The sequence below is a fragment of the Panthera leo genome, chromosome A3 (genome assembly GCF_018350215.1).
Source record: "Panthera leo isolate Ple1 chromosome A3, P.leo_Ple1_pat1.1, whole genome shotgun sequence".
Taxonomy (NCBI): domain Eukaryota; kingdom Metazoa; phylum Chordata; class Mammalia; order Carnivora; family Felidae; genus Panthera; species Panthera leo.
In genome coordinates, this window is record NC_056681.1 from 63,183,908 (window position 1) to 63,204,411 (window position 20,504).

At 38.1% G+C, this 20,504-nt stretch overlaps 1 protein-coding gene across 4 annotated transcripts in view; it reads right to left on the minus strand.

Annotated features, from left to right (window-relative positions):
• The window catches only part of THADA (THADA armadillo repeat containing), a 325,833-nt gene that overhangs the window by 276,801 nt on the left and 28,528 nt on the right, over positions 1-20,504 (minus strand). For all 4 annotated transcript variants that reach the window (XM_042932129.1, XM_042932128.1, XM_042932131.1 and 1 more), the window contains 5 exons: positions 17,192-17,315; positions 10,528-10,679; positions 7,850-8,063; positions 3,647-3,782; positions 3,237-3,373 (listed from right to left, as the gene is read on the minus strand). In XM_042932129.1, the coding sequence (XP_042788063.1) occupies positions 3,237-3,373; positions 3,647-3,782; positions 7,850-8,063; positions 10,528-10,679; positions 17,192-17,315 (763 nt within the window). The remainder of the gene's footprint in view (positions 1-3,236; positions 3,374-3,646; positions 3,783-7,849; positions 8,064-10,527; positions 10,680-17,191; positions 17,316-20,504) is intronic.

Here is a 20,504-nt window from a genome sequence, read left to right on the forward strand (position 1 = left end):
ATTTATTCCTTTAGCACTTAATGGATTAGGAAATGCAAGCTCCATGAATGCAACACTTTGTTCGCTGCTGGGTCTCCAGTGCCTACACCAGCCACTGGCTCATGGCAGAGGTTCAGTAACATGGACTAAGGGAATGAATACGTGACACAGTAATAAGAGCTAGCCAGGCTCAGATATTTTAAGAAAAAAAATAAATAAATAACGACAGCTAATCACCTGAAACTAATTAACGAATCAAAGAATGGGTATTTCATATACCTATTATACAAACTTACATTTTAGGTCTAAAAGGAGCTATAAAGACCCAAACTGCTACCATGATGATTCAACCAATGTCTTCTGTTCATTCGTGACCTCCATGAAATATTGCCAAAACAAATTTTGACAGCCATGAAAATGTATCGCTGGCAGAGCACCTGGGTGGCTCAGTTGGTTAAGCATCCGACTCCTGATACCGGCTCAGGTAGTGATCTCGCAGTCGTGGGATCGAGCCCTGAGTCAGGCTCTATCCGGGCTGAGGATGAAGGCTGCTTGGGATTCTTTCTCTCCTTCTCTCTCTCTGCCCCTCCCCTGGTCATGCTCTCTCTCTCACTTGCTCTCTCTCAAAATACAAAAAAAAAAAAAGTTATCACTGGCTCCAAATAGAAACCATGGAAAGACTTAGAAAAAAAGGATAATCAGAATAAAATGTGACCCATTCATTCACTTTTATGGCTTTCAGAGAAAAGAAACATTTTCAAGAAATTCAGAATGCATGGCAGATAGTGTGGGGGGAAAAAAACAGGAAAAACGGAGACAACCAGAGGAAAAAAGAAAAGGCAAAAATCAAGGAAAAGTCTGTGGGTCACAGACTGTTTTTGAGACCAACAGGTATTTTATTTTTTATTTTTTTTTCAATATATGAAATTTATTGTCAAATTGGTTTCCATACAACACCCAGTGCTCATCCCAAAAGGTGCCCTCCTCAATACCCATCACCCACCCTCCCCTCCCTCCCACCCCCCATCAACCCTCAGTTTGTTCTCAGTTTTTAAGAGTCTCTTATGCTTTGGCTCTCTCCCACTCTAACCTCTTTTTTTTTTTTTTTTTCTTCCCCTCCCCCATGGGTTTCTGTTAAGTTTCTCAGGATCCACATAAGAGTGAAAACATATGGTATCTGTCTTTCTCTGTATGGCTTATTTCACTTAGCATCACACTCTCCAGTTCCATCCACGTTGCTACAAAGGGCCATATTTCGTTCTTTCTCATTGCCATGTAGTACTCCATTGTGTATATAAACCACAATTTCTTTATCCATTCATCAGTTGATGGACATTTAGGCTCTTTCCATAATTTGGCTATTGTTGAGAGTGCTGCTATAAACATTGGGGTACAAGTGCCCCTATGCATCAGTACTCCTGTATCCCTTGGGTAAATTCCTAGCAGTGCTATTGCTGGGTCATAGGGTAGGTCTCTTTTTAATTTTCTGAGGAACCTCCACACTGTTTTCCAGAGTGGCTGCACCAATTTGCATTCCCACCAACAGTGCAAGAGGGTTCCCGTTTCTCCACATCCTCTCCAGCATCTATAGTCTCCTGATTTGTTCATTTTGGCCACTTGACCAACAGGTATTTTAAAACCTGAATAACAAATAGAATTTTAGCATACTCTATAGGCTCCACCCACAATAGGTGACAAACATTCAAGATTTCTCATTCAGAATATACTGGTACTTGCCTGATCCAAATATTAGCTTTGAGATTGAATGTTCCTTACTCCCATGTACCGTTTAAGTAAGAAAACTAAAACATCAAATTTTGGTCAACTCTCAGCCAAAATTAACAAATAACTGTGTCTTAAGATCATGAACCATCATCAATCTGCCAACTCATTTTTAGTTAAGAACAAAATCTAACATTTTCACACAAACACACAACTCCAAGTTACTTTAATTGGGTATTTATGATATATGCTCAGTGTGTTTTTAATACAAGACTCTCATTTGCACTCCAAAATGCATTCACTAACTATGTTTCAACACCAAATGTAAATTTTCTTCATGATTTTCTAGGTGTTCAAAGGAATACTCCTGTTAGTATAACACCTTTAACATCCAATCCCTTCTGGCTGTTGTAATACAGGTATATATATGCCACCTACGACATCCCACACACTTAGTTCCTAACATTTCAGGAATCATTCCTGCATTGGTTTATTCATTATAACAAATATTTATTGTAAACCTCTTTCTACCAGGCACTTGCTAAGCACAAGGGAGGAAAATATTGAGAAGATCCCTGTTAATTAAATTGCAACAACTCCATGTGGAATGCTTTGGGAAGAAGAAAAGTGTAAGAAATGAGACTGGCAAGGTTGCAGGAACCCAACTATTATAGGATCTGATCTGAGGTCACTCAAGTATTTTAAATAAAGGGAGATGGAGTGGGGCAGACAACAAGGGTTAAGCAGAGATAATGTGTAACATGATGAATTATATGAGAAAGGACTGCTGTGAATACAGTGAAAAGGAAATGGAATGAGCCAAGAGATGGGGAGAAACCAGTTGGGAGGCCTGTGGAGTCATCCGAACAAGAGAGGAGAGCCTTGAGTAAGGTTAGAAGATACAGATAAAAGAACGGATTTGAAAGACAGTTAAGGGGCACCACTGAAAGAATGTGAGGACAGGCAGTATATACGGAGCAAGACAGAGATGTCAAGCAGTCCAAGGCTCTTGACTTACGTAAACAGATCTTTGGCAGGGCCATTTACAAAGACACAGGGGTTGGGAGGGAAAAGACAGATGAAAGTTCATGAGTTCAATTTGGGGCATTTTGAGTATCTTCTCCTATTTCCTTTTTTAATTAAATGGTCTTTGTATATCAAATGCTCTTTCCCCATTCCAGATTCCTAACAGGTTGCCCTCTCTGACTGAACCCCACCTCTCTGATTTATCCTGCCCACTCTCCCAGTCCCAGCTGCTATCTAGTAGGTGGTGCTCCGAAATGACAATACTAGAAAATCCAATCTACCCCAGGGGAAAAAGTACTTCACTCATCCTGCTTTATTGATTTGTTTGTTTTGGTTATTTTTTAAGAGTAAAAAACAATACTAAAGTGGCAGCAATCTTACTAATCATAAGTAATTCCTTAACCAACCTATTTAACTTTTATATCTTCCCCAAAAAATAGTTTGGGGGGGTACGTTGGGGGAAGTAATGAGGAAAAATATAATAATTACAGTTTCTTTCATCTGCTGACCTGAATCAGTGTCCATTGGGATGAGGCCTTCTGGGGAGGAACTCTGAATGACCGGAGACACCACGGCAGAAAGCCTATATGACACCAAGAGGAGCTTCTCTACCACAGGTCTCCATTCACTCACCAACTGCAGGCTGCTGCAACAGAAGTCAGTAGGGAAATTTGTAGTAAAAGCAAACAATCAAAAATTGCAAATGGAAATTATGACACATAAGAAGTTGAAACAATTTGTTTCAAAACTGTGCAATCTATGAAATACTTAAGACATATAAAAATATGTGTACATAGGTACCTTTTAAAATCTAATTTTGAATTCTCTTTAACGCAATACATTCCTTTCCTAGGACACATTCCAGTAAAGTTGAGAGCTCAGAAATGCATGCTCGGGAGAGAGCTGTGGATATACTTACTTTAGAGACAACCTCTGCAAAGCTCCTGTTATACAGTGGGCTCGCCCATATAGTGGAAACGATGCTGCTGCCTGAAGCAGAGAATTTTCAGCCTGAGATATTTCCTCCTCAAGATTTTCCAACAAGCATTTGATAACTAGAAAAAGCAAACAAAAACCCAGAATAATGCCAACTTAGAAACACATTTATAAATTTGTGAATAGTTCAACAGTGCCCACAAAAAATCCAACTCAACTAAGCTTTATGTTCAAGGTTTTTTGTTTTTGTTGTTGTTCTTGTTGCTTTCAAAAGAGATCTTTCAGCGGCACCTGGGTGGCTCAGTCTGCTGTGCTTCTGACTCTGGATTTTGGCTCAGGTCATGATCTCATAGTTCATGAGATTGAGCCCCACATGGGGCTACCAGCACAGAGCCTCCTTGGGATTCTCTCTCTCCCTCTCTCTCTGCCCCTCCCCTGCTCGTGCTCACTTATGTATTCTCTCTCTCTCAAATTAAACATTAAAAAAAATAATGAGGAGATCTTCCAAAGTTATCTAGCCTGTTATGTATTTCCAGTTAAGGTAGAACTGTGTCTTTCCTTAACTTCCTGGATCCATTTCTAGCATTCACTCTGAATCCTTCCTAGACCTCCTCTATCTGGGGCATCAGACCCAGGCCCATGTGCCATGTGCTATTAGAACAGTTGCTGTTGTTTTAAAATAATGGCTTTATTGAGATATAATTCACGTACCATGCAATGTATACACCTAGTGCACGAGCCAATGGTTTTTAGTATATTCACAGATATGTGCAAATATCAGTACAGTGAATTTTAGAACATTGTAACCCTCTCCCCATCAAAAAACCCTTACCCATTATCAGTCACTCCCCTCCCTCAACCTCTCACCTTCCCCAGGCCTAAGCTTATCTATTTTCTGTCTCTGTAGATTTGCCTATTCTGGACATACCTAAATGGAATCATATATTATATGGCTTTTTTCACTTAGCATAATGTTTTCAAAGTTCATCCATGTTGTAGTGTGTATCAATATTCACTTTTTAATGGCTGAATAACAGTCCATTGTATGAACATATCACATTTTATTTATCCATTTAACAGTTGATGCACATGTGAGCTGTTTCCATTTTCTGGTTATCACGAATAATGTTGGTATCAGCATTCACGTACAAGTTTTTGTTTGGGCATAGTTTTCATTTCTCTTAAGTATATATGCCCAGTATGGACTAAATGTTTGTGTCCTTCCCAAAGTACATATGTTGAAGCCTTAAAGTGTGATGGTATTTGAAAATGGGAGTTTTTAGGAAGTAATTAGGTTTAGATGAGGTCATGAGGGTGGGACCCTGTGATGGGATTAGAGTCCTTAAAAGAAGAGGAAGAGACCAGAGCTTGTTCTCCTCCATGTGAGCACAGAGCAAGAAGGGTGCTCTCTGAAGCCAGGGTAAGGCTTCTCACGAGGCATATGAAACTGCTGGCACCTTAATCTCAAACTCTTCAGCTTCCACAACTGTGAGAAATAAATGTCCATTGTTTAAGCCACCCAGGCTATGGTATCTTGTTAGAGCAGCCTGAGCGTGGAACTGTGGGATCATATAGTAACGCCATGTTTAACTTTTCAAGGAACTGCCAGACTGTTTTCCAATGTGGCTACACCATTTTACATTCCCACAGCAGTGCGTGAGAACCCTATTTTCTCCACATCCCCATACACACGTTATTATCTATTTTCTTGTTTAGAGCCACCCTACTAGGTATGAAGTGCTTCCTCAATGTAATTTTGATTGTATTTCCCTAGTGGCTAATGATGCTGAGCATCTTTTTATGTGATTATTTTTCACATTTGTCTTTTATGGAGAAATGTCTATTCAGATTCTTTGTCCACTTTTAAATTTGGTAATATGCTTCCACTAGCGAGTAGTAAAAATTCTTCATATATTTTAGACACAAGTCCTCTATCAGATAAAGGAGTTGCAAATATGTTTTCCCTTCTACAGGTTGTCTTCTCACTTTCTTGATGGTCCGCTTGACATACACAAGTTTCAAATTTTGATGAAGGCCAATTTATCTATATTGTCTTTGTTTGCTTGTGCTTTAGGTGTCAGATCCAAGAAACCACTGCCTAACCTAAGATCACATAGATTTACACCCATGTTTTCTTTTTATCTTTTGCAGTTAGGTCTTTGGTTCATTTTAAACTAATTTTTGTAATATGGTATGAAGTAGTGGGTTCAATTTCATTCTTTTGTGTATAAATATCCAGTTATCCCAGCATAGCTCAGCAGCTTTAAATTTTAGAATTATGTTTAACCAGTAAATTATTAACATTTAGAATATATAAGTCCTAAAAATCAATAGGAAAAAGACAAAGAACCCTATAGAAAACTAAACAAAGGCATTTCACAGAAGGGGAGAAGCAAATGGCTTACAAACATGTAAAAAGATGTTCAATTACATTAGCCATCAGAAAAATGCAAGATGAAACCACAAGATACTACTTTATATTCCATAAACTTTTAAAATCTGACAAGGGCAAGTTCTGGTGATGATATAATACACCACAACTCTCATAATTTATTGGTAGGAATGTAATTTAAAAATCTATTTGGCATCATCTAGTTAAACTGAGGATACACATATTTTATGACTAGGCTATTATCCTTTTTTGTTTACCATAAACTCCTAGACATGTCTAATAGAAGATATACATACGAGAGTGTTCATATCAGCATTACTTATTTAGAAAGAAGAAGTCCATCAACAGGAAAATGTACTAATAAATTGCAGTAAACTTGTATAATACATATGGTACTATTTATATAAAATTCAAAATCATGTAAAAGTAAATAATACATTGCTTGAATGATATATACATGGGTGGCAAAATCTAGGTAAAATAAAGATGAAAGACTGACATAATATATAGGACAGTAATTATACGGCAAGGGGAGGGAGCCAGGATAAAGGAGAGGCTTCAAAGGTATGGGTGCTGTTGTACTTCTTAAGTTGTGTGTTATCACCTAGCTTGGGAATAAAACTTGTGAAATTTTTATACTATTACTATTTAAATCCCAAATATATTTAAATATTTTTTGTATGCATGAAAAATTTCACAAAGTTTTTAAATGCCTTGAATTTAAAAAATCCTGTACATGAGGGGCCCTTGGGTGGCTCAGTCGGGTTAAGAATCCGACTTCAGCTCAGGTCATGATTTCACGGTTTATGAGTTCGAGCCCCGCCATTGGCTCTCTGCCATCAGTGCAGAGCCTGCTTCAGATCCTCTTTCATCCTCTTTGCCCTTCCCCCACTTGCTCGCTCACTCTTTCTCCAAAATAAAAAAACATTAAAAAATGAATAAAATAAATCCTGTACATGAACTCCCCAGTTTACCCGAAGTGCAAACCTCTTCCTCTCATGTATCAGGGTCTCCTTTCAAACCCAGGCCTGAAGCAACTAGAGTGAGTAAGTGCCATCTTCCATGGCACTGTCACCTCTCTATCCCCAGATCCATGGCCACGTTTCCACCAGAACTACCCAGGGCCTCCTAATTTTTTCCCATTATTAGTTCTCTTTTTCACAGCATTTTTGCCATCTTGGAGAGAACAACTTTTAATACTCTTCCTACATCTGACCTCTCTCTCTTTTTAAATAAAAATTCATATCTGTCCTCACAATTCCAAAATGAAGATTTACTAGCACAAAAGTAAATACATGAATCCTCAACAAATATTCATTGGAAGTCACTAGGCCTCAGCCAACTTAGACCCTAGGTCTTGGAACCGGCTATGGGAAGAGTAAAAGGCAGGAGTGGGACAGCCAGTGAAAGCATGAGCCCTGACAGACAAAGGAACTCTGCTCTATATAGAAACAGCAATGATGATCTGGCTGTAGATACAGAAAAATTTCTGCAAAAAAAAAAAAAAAAGCACAATTTTTGGCAGAGAAAGAGGTCCTATTTAAGTAAGAGCTGTATTAATATACATTTGTATATCTACTTATTTAACACGAACTCTCTGTGTAGAAACAGTGTCATAGCTGAGTAAACTATTTACTTGCAAAAGAGAAATTCATGTATTCTCATATGCTGGTAAACTCTTAAATAAAAAACACCAAGTAAATGTTTAACCACTAGCAATGCTAACTAAATGAATAGTGAGAAAGATACTGGTTTTGATAAGCGACAGCAAAAGGTCATTTATTCAATACAAACCCATTAATGTGTTCCTTTCCACCACAATAGCAGATGTATCTCCATCACCACATGCAGCTTGTTGAGTTTGTAAGTAGGCAGAGAGAGATGAGGGGAGGGCATTCTGCCAGATTAAGAAGTTCAGCAGGTAGGAAGCTGTCACACAGTCATATGGCTTGGTGCTTGTGCTGAGCTCCAGTGCTGCCTGGAATAAGCCTTGCAGTTTCTCCGAATCCTAGAATAAATCACAGACTCAGTAACTGTCACTGAAACATTTCTTTGATTTGAAGGGATAGTACATATTTAAAAACAGAGCCTGCCACATAACTGTACTCAGTATAAACATTAATTCAATTCCCTTTCTCCCTGAATATAGGTTAGACTTTTTATTATAGTAATTATTGATTATTATTATTCAGCTCTAATGATGAGGATCTTGAATGTAATTTCTTTGGGAAATGCAACATTGATAATGCTTTTCTTTTTTAAAGCACCTCTTTCTCCAGCAGAAATATGCTTTTTCCTGTAGAAATGGCCAGATCATCTTTGTTATTTCCACATGGAGTTTTTTGTACACTGAAGTTTATTTTACCTGTGTTGTGTCCACACAAAAGGACAAATCCACCAGGCTATTCCTGGTGAAAATCCATGTATATGTGTAAAAAATAAAGTGCTCATATCAGCCTCAGAAATTCTGCATCAGAGCTCCCACACCTCTATCTCATAGAAACATCCACTCACATGTCTGTCCTAACGAAGAAAAGGACAGTTCACTGTAACATGCATGGAAAGGCACTGGGCTGAAGTCAGGAGATGTGGGTCCTAGTCCCAAATCCATAGTAGACAGACTGCATATTCAGTACACTGGGACTTAGGGTTTCATGGCTCAATTATATTAATTCTACTAGGATTATTCCAGAACTGTCTAATACAAGGGGAAAAAATCATTATAAACTTAATTTTCAATTTGGTTATAGGTATATAGATATTTAATTTAATTGGAAATCTATTTATTTCTAACAGGTAACAAACATACTGATTCAAATACCTATTTCTTTCAGTTTAAATTCTTTGCCATTTGATATGTTTAATTTTCTGCGACCTAAAAAACTTAAAGATAGGGGCCAAAAGCTCAAATCTAAATAAATATTAGAAAGAACCAATTGAGCACCTAAGCCATTTTTTTGTAACTTACAGTTAAGTCCCAGAATTGCTTAACTAACAATTAGTAAGAAACACAATACATGGCCTTTGGAGTCTAAAATATCTTTGTTCTATCATCTGAGGTCAGTAAAAATATAATATAAAGACCTTGGATATGTAGCTCCACAAGAAAAAAGGGCAACAGACTATCTGAGTAGTAAAACCATGTATTACAAAGATATGCCATCAAAAACATATATACACAGAAAACATATATATATACATATATATACACACACAGGTCCTTAGAGAGAATAGTTAGGATTTAAAAACATTTTAAAGTTACATCGAAGGACCAAGTTTTTCATATAGGTGCTATAATATACCCTCCCCACACAAGATATTCTCGAAATATTTGCCAAGTATGAGTCATCTATATGATACAAGGCTTCAGTGTGATGAATGGTAAGGGGCAAGGAGGATGGGAAGGTGGGAGAAGAGAAAGGAAACAGAGGAAGAGAAAGCATCTCCTTTAAAAACTCTATATGGTACAAAAGTTTGAAGCCTAAGCACCAAAAGAAGCTTCTGCTTAGCAGGGCACCTGAACGATGCTCTAAGATACTGCAATGCCATCTAGAAGCCAATGAAACAGACACCTTGTGCTCTCTGACATGCGCTCCTATAGAATCCCACTGTATCTATAAGCTGTCCCACCCTAAATAGAGCCTAACAGCCAGAGAACAGACCATGGCTCAGCTGCAGCCCCTCTAGGCACCTTTGGCCTCTATACAGTTCTAACAGAAAGCCATAGCAAAGCTCTGGAGCCAGTGAATCCACAGCTGCTGGTGGTCACAGCCTCAGAATATACCTCAAGGGCAGAGCCAAGCACCCCACGTTGTGCCATCACTCCTAGCCCACCTTCGCTTCTCACCCTACAGCTAGAAGTGCCAGTTGTCAGGAAGAGACAACTTCTCTTAGGGGCTGGGGCTGGGGCTGGGGCTGGGGCTGGGGCTGGGGTAGGAGGCCAAGGAAGAGAACTGTTGTTAACCTCAAGTGCTCTGAGTTTCAGTCTCAGTTTAGCTACTGCTTGTTGGAAGATCAGAAACATGTTCTCTACCTCACTTACACTCAGCTTCCCAGTCAACTTGGCAAGGATGTTATCTCAAAATACTCAAGTTACTGTAAGTGATGTGTTTGGACCGAATATTAACATGTCCACGGGAACTGGGGAGACCGCAGTTAACTGAAATCTATGAAAAATCTTGTGGGTAATAAAACCTACTGCTTCTTACACCTCCTTTTTTTATCAAAACAATAAAAAAAGCAAAGCTCACAGATGTGGACTTTGTTTTCTCTTATGGTATTTCCTCCTTCCCTATCATCCATCCCTACCTACCACCCTGCAACAGTATACGTATGATAACTGAAATAGTCAGAAGATGTGAGAAGGCAGACGCAAAGAGCCTGGACAATCCAGATTGCTTTATTTGCTGCTAAAACTAGAAAGCTTTCATGCATATACCACATTTACGTTTATATAGGAAAAGACCAAAGACCTGGAATTGTACAACTGTTTTTGGTAACTTCATCAGAAGATCAAATGCTAAAATTTTCACTTCTTCAAAAGTACTGGTAAAACATTCCATTAGTGTTTGGAAACGACCGACATCGATATCATGACTCAGCTGATACACTGTTTGGACTTGACCTAAAAAAAGAAAAAGATTTAAAAGTGAATAAAAGAGGGAGGCACTTGGCTGGCTCAGTCAACAGTACATGCAACTCTTGATCTCAGGGTCGTGAGTTCAAGCCTCACCTTGGGTGTGGAGCTTACTTTAAAAGGTAAATAAATAAAGGTGTTTGGGTGGCTCAGTTGGTTAAGCGACCCACTTTGGCTTAGGTCATGATCTCGCAATTCATGAGTCTGAGCACCACATCAGGCTCTATGCTAACAGCTCAGAGCTTGGAACCTGCTTCAGATTCTGTCTCCCTCTCTCTCTCTGCCCCTCCCCTGCTCACACTCTGTCTCCCTCTCCCTCAAAAATAAATAAACATTAAAAAAATTATTTTAATAAATAAATAATAATATTTTAAGTTAATAAAAGAAAAAGGAAATCAACATGTTTAAATTATTTGGTCAAATTTAAAGAAAAATTCACACTTCACAGTTTATCCAGAGTAGCATATAAAAGAATAATTTGTCCTTTATTTCCTAAAATGATAAAATAATAAAGTTCCCCAAATAAAAAATACTTTTTAAAATTTTGTTTAAAACCATTCTCTTTCAAAGAGTATGTTGTATATAAAAGATCCCAAAGTTGGTTTTTAAATAAATAAAAACAAATTTCGGAATTCATCTTTTAAAAAATCTTTGTAAAATGTCTTGATCTGGAATCCAAAGTCCTACCACCTTAGTTAAATCAATGCAGAATAATCAATGACATATCCTAATAGAATCACGGAGCATCAAAGATAAAGAAGGAATCTTTTGGTCATTCAGACACAAAATTCATCTACAAAATGGAAAAAATTAAGCTGGCTTTATTCTTTGCCTTAGCAACACGTGAGGCTAGAAGACAGTGGAGCAATGCTTACAACATCCTCAGGGAAAGTTGTGGTGAAAAATTATACATCAAAATCCTATTCCAGCATCATGTGTAACAGCAACATAAGCATTTCTGGAGGTATAAGAAATTAAGAACTACATTTCCCCAAAAACTCTTCTCAAAGAAAAGATGAATTTCAGCCAACCAAGAAATGAACAGAAAAACTATCACAAAAGAATGATGGTAGTCACCAAGTCCACTTAAATCTAAGATTAAGACTAAACAACTATGGGAATAATGGGCTTCACAGCAGAATGTAAAGAACACTTAACAAATGAACCACTGATAATACCTGAAAACATTCCTATGTTAATTTGAGGCATGATATTCAATATGATGTGCATTTCTTATTTAATATTAACAAGTTAGTGGAACCCTGTGAAACTCCTAGAGCAAGTAAATCAAGTTTTTGTCATTTATTTACACCTCAGTTCAAATTTGCTTCTTTTCCAACTCAGATGCTTTTAATTTCTTTTTCTTGCCTTACTGCTCTGGCTAAAGCTTTCAGTACAATGGTGGTCAGTAGTGGTCAAAGTGGACATCTGTATCTTGTTCCTGATCACAGAGGAAAGGCTTTCGATCTTTCACCATTGAGTATGGTGCGATTTTCATGAATGTCCTTTATCCTATTAAGAAAGCTCCCTTCAGGGCACCTGGGTGGCTCAGTAGGTTGAGCATCCGACTTTGGCTCAGGTCGTGATCTCAAGGTCCTTGAGTTTGAGCCCCAAGTCGGGCTCTGTGCAGACAGCTTGGAGCCTGGATCCTGCTTTGGATTCTGTGTCTCCCTCTCTCTCTCTCTGCACCTCCCCCCCCCCCCCCCCCCCGACCCCGCTCGTGTCTGTCTCTGTCTTAAAAATACATAAATGTTCAAAACAACTGAAAGCAAGCAAGCAAGCAAGCTCCCTTCTATTCCTAGTTTCCTAAGTGTTCTTTATCATGACAGGGCACTGCTGAATTTTGTCAACACTTTTCTGCATCAATACAGATTATCATGGGTTTTTTTTTTCCCCTTCATTTTAATGTGGTGTATTACATTGACCTTTTTTTTTTTTATGTTAAACCACCCTTGCATTCCTGGAATAAATTCCACTTAATTAGCTATGGGTATAATACTTTTAATATGCTATTGGGTTTGGTTTGCTAACATTCTGTAGAGAATTTTTATATTTATGTTTATAAGCGATACCAGCCTATAGTTTTCTTGCGGTATCTTTGTCTGGCTTTGGTAACAGGGTGATGCTGGCTCCACAGAATGAGTCTGGAAATGTTCCCTTCTGTCCAATTTTTTGGAAGAGTCTGAGAAGGGCTGATTTTAAGTCTTTAAATGTTTGGTAGAATTAGCAGTGGAGCCACTCCCTCTAGACTTTTCTTTGCTGATACGCTTTTGATTACTGACTCCATCTCTTATTTGCTACACATAACAAGTTCTCTGTTTAAGTCAGTAACTTTATGTTTCTAGGAATCTGTCCATTTCATCTAAGTTATCCAATTTATTGAAAATACAATTGTTCATAGTATTGTCTTAAAATCATTTTTATTTCTATAAGGTCAATAGAATAATGTCCCTGCTTACATTTCTGATCTTAAGTTATTTGCACCTTCTTTTGTTTTTTTCTTGTAGCTAAAATTTTGTCAATTTTGTTGACCTTTTAAAAAAACCAACTTAAAAAAAAAACCAACTTTGGTTTCATTGATTCTCTATAATGTTTTCCTATTCTCCATTTCACTCATTTATCATATTATTATTTCCTTCCTTCTGCTAATTGTGGGCTGTTTGCTCTTCTTTTTCTAATACTTTGAGGTGTAAAGTTAAGTTATTGATTTGAGATCATTTCTCTTTTTTAATGTAGGCGTTTACAGCTGTAAATCTCCCTATAAGCTTTTGCTTCATCCCGTAAGTTCTGGTAAATCGTACTTTGGTTTTTATTCATCTCAAAGTATTTTCTAATCTCCTTTGTGATTTCTTCTTTGACCCACTGCTCGTTTAGGAACTTTGCTCAAATCTGAAACCATCTCTGACACCACGGACGGAAACAGCTTCCCATCCTAGCAGACACTCAATATTCCCCCCACTTTCCTTCCTGAAATATTTTTTCATAATACTTCTCTCCATCTGAAATTCTATACATTACTTGTTAATTTATTGTCTGTCCCCCTTCACTGAAATATCTAAGCTCAAAAATGGGAAGCATTTTGGGGCACCTGGGTGGCTCAGTCTGTTGACCATCCAACTCTTGGTTTTGGCTCAGGTCATGATCCCAGGGTTGTGAGATTGAACCCCACATTGGGCTCTGTGCTAGGCATAGAACCTGCTTAGGATTCTCCCTCTCTCCTTCTCCCTCTGCCCTTCCCTGCACATGCTCACTCTCTCTCTTGCTCTCTCCCAAATAAAAAAAAAATTTTTTAATAGGAACCATTTTGCTTTGTACACTACATATCCTTGGCTGCTTGACATGTAATAAGCACTAAATAAGTATTTGCTGAGCAAACCCTTTTAATATAACTGTGGAATCCAATTTAGCACCATGAATACCATGACATTTTACTCTGAGTGAAAAAGGAACATGTGGTTTATTCTTCTTGAACTTAAGATATACTTGAGTAAAGGCAGAAACCATCTTGACTAATCCCACATCAGTAAAATAAAATAAAAACCCACATTCAAGTTCTTGAGATAAAGATGAAGAATGAATTTATGTTTCCCACACTGTATTTCACAGCCATGCCTCTTTAGCTTCCTTTAAAGTTAATGGGTAAAGTGTGGCCTGCTGCATTTGCATTACCTTCCAGTTGTTTAATTAACATAATTACTGTGATATCAGTCACTGCCCAATTATATGTGACTCACTCATTAGGAAGATGACTCAGGTTTTTCACTTTTAAAGTACATTTAAACATATTAAACTACTCACAGAGCCTGGGTGGCTCAGTTGGTTAAATGCCTAACTCTTGATTTGGGTTCAGGTCATGAGTTCAAGCCCCATATCTAGCTCTGTGCTGGTAACGCAGAGCCTGCTTGGGATTCTTTCTCTCTCTCCCTCTGTCTCTGCGCCTCCCCTGCTTGCACGTGTTCCCTTTCTCTCTCAAAATAAATAAACTCTAAAAAATAATAATAAAATTAATTAACTAAACTACTCTCTCAATTAAAAAAAATAACAATATTGGGGTGCCTGTGTGGCTCAGTCAGGTTAAGCACCTGATTCTTGGTGTCGAGCCCTGCATGGGGCTCTGCACTGCCTGCTTGAGATTCCCTCCTTCTCTCTTTGCTCCTCCACCATGCACTCTCTCTCTCTCTCTCAAATAAATAAACTTTAAAAAGTTACCAATATTAATTCAGCCTACTATTATTTCCATACACCTAGGTGCAACTCTAACTACACTAAACACAGAAAAATTTTTGTTAAGTGGATAATCAATCATTCTCAGGTAAAACCTTATCTTCTAGGGGCTCAGTCAGTTGAGCATCTGACTTCAGCTCAGGTCATGATCTCACAGTTCATGGGTTCACACCCCGCGTCAGGCTCTGTCCTGACAGCTCGGAGTGTGAAGCCTGCTTCGGATTCTGTGTCTCCCTCTCTCTCTGCACTTCCCCTCTCATGCTCTCCCTCTCTCTCCTTCAAAACTAAACAAACATCAAAAAAATGTAAAAAAAAAAAACCAAAAAACCTTATCTTCTAAATTAAGTTATAATACGACATAAATTCCTTAAACCAATGGGATAGCCCTGTATTCATTTTCTGTGCATAAAGTCACAAGTTACCATAAACCTGGTGACTTAAAACCAGAGAAATCTATTTTTTCACAGTACTGGATCCATTTTGACTAATGTCCTATTAGTCTGATATGAAGGTGCCGGTGGAGCCACACTTGCTCTGGAGGTTCTAAGAACTCATTGCTCACCTCTTCCAGCTTCTGATGGCTGCCAGTATTCCATGGCTTGAAGCCATATCACTCCAATCTCCATGTCCACTGTTGACTCCTCCTCTTCTGTGTGTCACATCTCCCTCTGTTCCTCTCTAATAACAACAGCTGTGGTGGATTTAGGCCCACCCACATAATCAGGACTATCTTAAGACCCTTAACTTAATCATATCTGCAAAGGCCTGCTTTCTAGGTAAGGTTCACATTAACAGGTTCTAAGGATTTGATGCTATCTTTTGTAGGTCGAGCTTGGGCCTACCACACTTACCTTAATCAGGTGATCAAATTAATCACCATGAATAACAGGACAAACCAGTATCATGTATCTCCTGATAACATGCCCTGAGAAGAGCACCACATTACTTATGCATTATACCTACCAAAAATGCACAACCTGAATCAATCGAAACAATAAGGCAAACCCAAATGGAGATACATTCTCTCAAAATGTTAATGTCACGAAATAAAAAACTTTCCAGATTAAAGGAGGCTTAAGAGGCATAACAGTGAAATGCAATGTGTGATCTGGGATTGGTTCCCGGATCACAGTAAAAATCTTTTTCTAAGAAAGGCCACTCATTGGGACAACTGGCAAATTTTGTTGTGGATTATATAATAGATAATAGCATATCAACATTAAATTTCCTGAATTTGATCATTGTGTTGTGGTTAAAAAAAAAATAACGAAAGAGAGATAAACCAAATATAGCAAAATAATAACAACTGATGAATCTAGGTAGAGGGTACATGGCCGTTTGTGAACTATTCTTGAAACTTTGCTCTTGGTTTGAATCTTTTCAAAACAAAAACTTAGAAAAAAAAAATGGTGTTCTTTAAATGAAGCAGGGCTGCATGAACAGCAAAAACCATCCTCCTCCCTGCCAAAACATTACACTTTGCCTAAAAATTTAAACTAAAAATAATAATAACCCAATTACAGTGTAAAGCCTCCTGGTCCTCTGGCCATTCCCTCCAAAAGAACAGCTGAGCAGGATATTTTTCTATTTAACCACAGTCAAGGAACACTGAGCACAAACAAGAAATCCACATTAAAACGTACACACTTAATTAAGTGCAGGGATAAAAAGAACTATTTGTTGTCAGAAAGGAAAAAAACTGACTCAGAAGGAAGTTAAATGTTCATCCTCTTGAGTACCCCACAGGCGAAATAAAGGGTATCATTAAACCAGAATGCCTGGAAATGACATCCACATACTGTCTTTCTGAAACCAGATTGGGACTTATGAAACTGAGAGCATATAAGGGAAACCACATTTTAACCACAAAGACTCACTGAGGAATGTTTTACATAAAGAGGCTATTATTTTTTTTAAAGAAGCTATTATTTTTTTTAATTTTTAAAACTTAAAGGACAGATTGTACACTATCTGAAAACAGCAACACATGAATTGGGGGTTGAGAGAAGCCACTCTTCTCATCATAAGCATAATCCGTGAAAACTGTAGTTTTGGGTTGGGAAATAATGATCACTGAAAACAATTCCTCAGCCTTACGTCCCTAAATGACAAATTTAATTATGTCCAAGGAAGAATTATATAGTGAGAATAAAACCTCCTATAAGAACCTAAATAAAAGATGACAAAACTAAAACTTTAAGTAAGACAAAATGTTGAAAAAAGTATGTGTTTTGCAAGAAAAAAATACTTTTCTCCAAACATTATTGAAAGCTTACCTTCTGGGACTGGAAAAACTTCAGCTACTGAGCCTAAAATGGTTAAAGCTGAAAATCTAGTTGGGTAGGAAGAACCAGGAAACAGCGCTTCAAAAAGACTGTTGCAAATGGATGACATGAAATTCTAAAAAAAAAAAAAAAAAAAAAATTATAGTAAGTAACTTAACTCATAATAGGTTATCTTCAAAGTAACACCTTTAAGAGTGGGGTTCTTTTTTTTGGCAAACCATAAAAGACTCTTAAATACAGAGAACAAATAGGGTTGCTGGAGAGCTGTTGGGTGAGGGGATGAGCTAAATGGGCATTAAGGAGGGCACTTGTTGGGATGAGCACTGGGTGTTATACATAAGTGATGAATAACTAAATTCTATTCCTGAAACCATTATTACACTATATGTTAATTAACTGGGATTTGAATTAAAAAAAAGAGTGGAGTTTTCTTTTTTTTTTAATGTTTATTTATTTATTTTGAGAAGACAGAGACAGTGCAAATTGGGGAGGGGCAGAGAGAGAGGGAAACTCCAAGCAGGCTCCCCGTTGTCAGCGCAGAACTCGATATAGGACTCGAACCCATGAAGGAGTGAGATCATGACCTGAGCCAAAACCAAGAGTCAGACACTTAACTGACTGAGCCACACAGGTGCCCGAACTGGGCTTCTTTTTTAATTAACAGGGAAAATATTTTTAAAAACAATACTAGTTGTTCATTTCCTTGACAATTCAGATTGGTACCCTTGACCGTAACCCTATCTCTATAGGGTCAAGGAGTACAATTTCTATTGTAGTCTATACAAGAAAAAAGTACACATTTTTAGTGAGAACAAGATCCGGTCTGCTCTGACTTGTGCTAAAGCCGTACGAATATTGGTTTCTTCACCAGAGGCATTCGAGTATGTATATTTTTTAAAGTTTTTTTTAATGACCCCCCCCCCCCAAAATCCAATACATACTACTTTGATAAATTTGGTAAATATAATACTTGATAAATGTGGCTCTAATGACACAAATCATAAAAAGATCCAACTATTCCACTGTATTCTATCTTCCCCTTTGAGACTCTGGCTCTACCATTCTCTTTATATAAATGTTAAGGAAAAAAATGGAAACTTTTAGTAAAATGCAATTTAAAAAAAAAGCAAAATGGGAAATAGTTTATCCAAGATAAAGTCTTCTTCCTCTGGTTAAAATACTAATAATTATTACTATTTCTGTGTAACACTGAAGAGAAAACTTAGAAGGAAAAGCTATGATTCTCAAGCATCTCATATACCACTATGCCCCAACAACATATAACTGAGCAGCACATAAGCAGTTCTAGTCCCAACTGATTCCAGAAAGGACCTTGGCATTCATTTCTTTGGTCAATGACATACAATCATGGGGATTTATCTTATAGGCCCTTACAAGCCCTAAGTGAGACTTTATTAGTCTATTAAATCTATTGGATTTTGGGGTACCTGTGTGGCTCAGTCAGTTGAGCTTCCAACTCTTGATTTCAGCTCAGGTCATGGGATCGAGCCCCATGTTGGGCTCCACACTGAGTGTGGTGGAGTCTGCCTAAGATTCTCTCCCTCTCTGGGGTACCTAGGTAGCTCAGTCGATTAAGCATCTGACTTTGGCTCAGGTCATGATCTTGCGGTTCGTGAGTTCAAGTCCCACATCGGGTGAGCTTGAGCCCCGCTTTGGATGAGCCCTGCTTCTCTCTCTCTCTGCCCGTCATGGGATTCTCTCTCTCTCCTCTCTCTGCCCCTCACTCACTTGTTCCCTCTCTCTCTGTCTCAAGAAAAAAAAAAAAAAAAAAAAGACTCTCTCCCTGTCTCCCTCTGCCCCTCTCCCCTACTCGTGCTCTCTCTTTCAAAAAAAAAAAAAAATTTTTTTAAAAACCTACTGGGTTTCAAAAAAAATTAAAAAAATAAAAAACCTATTGGGTTTCAAAGCAATAGGGTAGTTATTGAAAGTATCTTAGTTAAAGTAGTTTTAATTATAAATGAATAGTATAGTATTCACATTAAAGGACAACAAGTTCATCCTTTAAGAATGATCTTATCCAGGACAGCCGGGTGGCTCAATCGGTTGAGCGTCTAACTTCGGCTCAGGTCATGATCTCGTAGTTTGTGAGTTTGAGCCCCGTGTTAGGCTCTGTGCTGACAGCTCGGAGCCTGCAGCCTGATTTGAATTCTGTCTCCCTCTCTCTCTGTCCCTCCTCTGCTCATACTCTGTCTCTCTCTGTCTCTCAAAAATAAATAAATGTTAAACAAACAAAAAAAAAGAATAATCTTATCCTGGGGTGCCTGGGTGGTTCAGTTGCTTGAGTGTCTGACTTCGGCTCAGGTCATGATCTTGGGGTTCATGAGTTTGAACCCCACATCAGGCTCTGTGCTGACAGCTTGGAGCCTGGAGCCTGCTTCTGATTCTGGGTCTCCCTCTCTCTCAGCCCCTCCACCACTTGTGCTCTGTCCTCTTTCTCAAAAATAAACATTAAAAACATTTTTTTTTAAAAAGAATGATCTTATCCTAACTGTACTATCATTTATATTTTTAGAAATAGTTCTTTCTCTCAAGCAGACTCCCACAGGGAGGCATGGACCACAGTTCATACATTTATATCCCTAGTCCTAAGCATATTGTCCTATACATATAGGAGAAGCTCAATATATGTTCTTGTCACTTTTTTTTTTTAATTTTTTTTTTAATGTTTATTTATTTTTGAGACAGAGAGAGACAGAGCATGAACGGGGGAGGGTCAGAGAGAGAGGGAGACACAGAATCTGAAGCAGGCTCCAGGCTCTGAGCCGTCAGCACCGAGCCCGATGCGGGGCTCGAACCCACGAACCGTGAGATCATGACCTGAGCCAAAGTCGGACGCCCAACCGACTAAGCCACCCAGGCGCCCCTGTTCTTGTCACTTTTAACAGCTCCTAGTTAGGCTCCCAAATACCTTAGCCTAGCATTCAAAATCCCTTTAGATTACTCAGGTGTTTTCCCTACTTGCCTTTAAGACTTTTTGCCATGTTATAATTCAGGCTATTGAAAAATAACATTAAAATTGTTTAAAGTGATATATTTCAAATTACAAATATCTGTATGTTTAATTCTACTGTTATGCTACATTTTCATGCATAGAAGATGGAACACTTAGGTGACCAGAGAGGGAAGCCAACCACAGATATGAAATTGGTTTCTATTTCCAGCTTTGCCACTTGTTAACTGTGTAACTACAAGTATGAAATTCCTGAACCTCCATGACATATCTCCTTATAGGTACAAAAAAAAAAAAAAAAAAAAAAACAAAAAAACCTGTATTCCCTAGGGG